The 3,915-nt window shown below is 35.3% G+C and overlaps 1 protein-coding gene and 1 long non-coding RNA gene across 2 annotated transcripts in view; both read right to left on the reverse strand.

Moving 5' to 3' along the window:
• The window catches only part of LOC107719829 (uncharacterized), a 19,695-nt gene extending 19,113 nt beyond the window's left edge, over window positions 1-582 (reverse strand). Inside the window, exon 1 of the long non-coding RNA XR_001637551.1 lies at window positions 571-582. This is a non-coding gene — a long non-coding RNA (uncharacterized LOC107719829). The remainder of the gene's footprint in view (window positions 1-570) is intronic.
• Window positions 583-2,616: 2,034 nt separating this feature from the next.
• LOC107719830 (F-box/LRR-repeat protein 17-like) overlaps window positions 2,617-3,915 on the reverse strand; it is an 87,509-nt gene continuing 86,210 nt past the window's right edge. Inside the window, exon 4 of the mRNA XM_016527364.1 lies at window positions 2,617-3,305. Within this exon, the coding sequence (XP_016382850.1) occupies window positions 3,168-3,305 (138 nt within the window). The 3' untranslated portion in view covers window positions 2,617-3,167. The remainder of the gene's footprint in view (window positions 3,306-3,915) is intronic.

Here is a 3,915-nt window from a genome sequence, read left to right on the forward strand (position 1 = left end):
TAAGTGTCCCCAACTAAGCAAGCCAGAGGAACCAAAACTCCATCGGTGACAGAATGGAGAAAACACTTTGGGAGAAACCAGGCTCAGTCGGGGTCTAGTTCTCCTCTGGCCACGAACCAGCAGGTTGATCCATGCTGCAGCAAAGTCAGATTGTGCGGAGGACTCATCTGGTTCCTGTGGTCTTGTCCTGGTGGCCGTCTAGGAGACAAGGTCTTCACTGGGGATCTGTCTCTGGGGCACAGAATACACTTCACTCATAGCTCCTCTGGAATAGAGGGCTGCATTGGGATTGGGATCGCAATGGGACGCAAATCTCGCGGGAGAAGGCAGTTTTACCTTTAATGCCCGGGTCCTGCGATTTTGGCTTGCTGTGGTAGTCAGTGTTACACAGTAACATCTATATATCTATCTATCTATCTATCTATCACTATAATAGTATATTTTAAAGGGGTCATAGGATGCTACATGCACTTTTTCAAGTTGTCTGAACTGAAATGTGTGTTGGCAGTGTGTGTACACAACTAGACATTAAAAAAATAACAAAACTAATAATCACAAAATTACAATAACTAAATAGATGAAAACAAAATAAAAATAAAATCCAATTGTAAATATTTTTTAAAGACTATAATAGTATATTTTAACAAATATATAGACACATTTTAAAAGATCAAAAAAAGAAAAATGACAAAAACACAAAACAAAATTACTAAAACTAACTAAAATTGACAAGAAAACAGAAAACAAAAATTTAATATAATAAAAAATATTAAAACTATAATAGAAAATATAGACATATTTAAAAAAAAAAAAAAAAACTAAAAAGTAACTAAAAGTTAAATGAAAGCAGAAAAAAACATTAAAATCTAGTTCAAATAAAACTAAAACTATAATAGTATACCAATGATACCAAAATAACAGACATTACATTACATTAGTACTGAATGATTACCATGTTAATGCACCATGGTTTCTTCAGGGAAAAAGGTCATACAGCCATACTTTTTTTGTTAGTGATGTAGTCAACTTATTTACAGTTATACATCCACACACACACACACACATATATATATATATATATATATATATATATACACACACACACACACTTTTTTTCTAACATAAAAAATTACATTGTTATAACCCAAACAAAAACCGCAGACTTTTCACATTTTGAGTTTGAAAGAATCTGTGAGAAAATAACTAGAGCTCTGTGAGATGGATTTAAACATGGTAAAATGAATTTAATTAATATCTGAAAGCATAACATTTAATAAACAAACATTATGAATGACTGTGACTCCAGGTCTAAGGAGAATTAGCAAATCCAGATCACATTTGTGCTTGTAGATCTACAGTACATGTGAACTTCACAAAAACACACACACACACACACACACACACACACACACACACTCGCTGGGCTGAAATGACAGCAGGAGCCGGTGAAGTAGAATTGTTTTTTAATTGACTCAAATCCCCCAGTACAGTAAAAGATCAAGGCCGTAACTAAACTCTTCCTCCTACAACACCATAGAAAAATACCCTGCTCGTCTGAATGAGGCAAGCTATGGAGCAGAAGACGGGTAGATGAGTGAAGCAACTAACTAACTAACTAACTAACTAACTTCTCGACTGCAAACTCACTTACACTCCAGGCCAGTACATCCTTAAATATTCATAGGTTATGCAAAAATCCATATGGTGGATATACCTCGAAAAACAAAAAAACAAAACCTCATATATCAGTTTACATCCAAAACAAACTCCAAACCACAGGGTTACAGATTCACAAGATCAAACGAAATCAACAACACAAGTCCTGCGTCTTCACGTCTACATCTACATCAGAGCTGCTCCAGCAGAGCGTGCGCTTTGTCCTGCAGGACTTTAACATGACGCTCAATCGGCCGAACAGTATTTCGTTTCATACTTCTAAGCGTTCGCTGAAGAGGGGAACGATGAGAGAAATACAGGCTGTGAAACTTCTAATGAAAGTGTAACGTGTCTAAATGAACTCAGACGCAAACAAAACTACTAATTAACTGAAGTCTAAAGAGGAGAATCGCACGAAACCGGTCAGGAACATACATGACAGAAGTCACAATTCACCCAAAATAACAAGAACGAAATAAGACATTATTTTGCAAGAAGAAAATCAAGTTTTTTGCATTGCGACATTATTGTTACTATTAATTAAATACGCATTTATCCTAAAAGTTTCACTGTTGCAATGCAAATAATGCACTGCAAAAAAAGTATTTTTGTCTTGTTTTTCAGTACAAATATATAAACATTACTAAATCAAGATATATTTACTTGAAAAACTAAATGAAAGATGTCAAGTACACAGTTTTCTGAGAAAAAAAATAAGTTAAAATTAAGCGACTATATGCTTAAAACAAGAACAAATATCTGCCAGTGGGGTCAGAAAAATAAAACACGTTTATTATTTTTAAGTTTGTTTTTTCAGTGGTAGATTTATTTTCTTGTTTTAAATATAAACTATACATTTTCAGATTTTTTTTTTAAACAAGACTTAATGTTTTAAGTAATTTATCTTAAGTAAATGTGTCTTGATTTAAAAATGTTTAGATAATTGTACTGTAAAACAAGACAAAAATACGGAGTAAAACAGTGTAGTAATAAAATGACGTAATCTGAAGCATTTCTACATCATGGTTGTATGTGTACTGAATTTAGTTTTTTATTGAATAAATCTGTTACAGAAGCTTCCCTTGTACTGTAGTAAAATGAGTGTGTTTCAATAATGAGAATCTAATGAAAATCACATCTGATGATAATGAGAATAACAAACAAATCACGAACAAACAAGTCACGATAATGAGAGCTGCAGGGAAATGTCACGATGCAAAAATCCTGTGGTCCAAAAAACTTTTTCTCCTCATTCAAAATGCAAAATGTCTTATTTCTATCTCTGGATTTTTAGAGTAAGCTCCTGATGGGTTTAGTGCGACTCAGTAGGTTGCAAATGCAAATAAATGCAGCGCTGCATGTCAGAGTCATGTGTGCATGAACATATTTGTGTTCAAATCAAATAATATTGATGTTTCTGCTGCATAATGTTGGAAGGTGGAATAAACGGCATAGTACTGATAATGATTCTGCGGTGGCGTCATGTTCAGGTGTGTGTGTTTGTGTGTGTGTTAGGAGGCCGTGGATGTGTTGGGGCTCCAGCCCATCTGATAGGCTCGTTCCAGCGTTCGCTTACAGTCCTGCATCACTGTACTGAACACAATGTGTGGATACTGCAGCACCAGTCTCTCCACCGTCTCCTCGTTCACCTGCAACAAAACAAACACACACACATTTGCTTTTCATTTGACTCGACGCATTGATTTTTCCTAAAAAGCATCACAAATACACGACACACCATTTGCATTGAAGAAATGATTCCTATATTAATGCAAGACGTCTGTGAGAAAGCTCGTGTTGAGTTTACAGCGAGCGGCTGATGAAACGCAGACGCTCCACATGTTGAGTGAGATAATCACCACACCGCGTCCACAGGGATCCAGGCCAAACCTTCATCATGTGCCATGTCAAGTGTGTTATTCACATGCAGACTGAAGGTGAAGATCTCACATGACCTGCTCTAATCACTCAGGACCTTTACACAGAATATACTGTACATCTGCGGCAAACACCATCTGATGCATGCACTTTGATTTCTGCTGTGTTTTCCAGTACACATATCTAAACATTCATAATCAAGACACTTTTCTTAATTTACTCGAGATGCTAAATGACTTCAGATATTAAGTCTTGTCTTAAGTCATTTTGCTTCTCAAGTAAATGTATCTGGATTTAAGAATGTCTAGATAGTTGTATTGGAAAATGCTGAGAAAGAAAACGTGCAAAAAAACAGAGACAAAAAAAAAAAAAAAAGTCTTT

Source organism: Sinocyclocheilus rhinocerous, unplaced genomic scaffold (assembly GCF_001515625.1).
Source record: "Sinocyclocheilus rhinocerous isolate Xijiao unplaced genomic scaffold, SAMN03320098_v1.1 scaffold1412, whole genome shotgun sequence".
In the NCBI taxonomy this organism is placed as follows: domain Eukaryota; kingdom Metazoa; phylum Chordata; class Actinopteri; order Cypriniformes; family Cyprinidae; genus Sinocyclocheilus; species Sinocyclocheilus rhinocerous.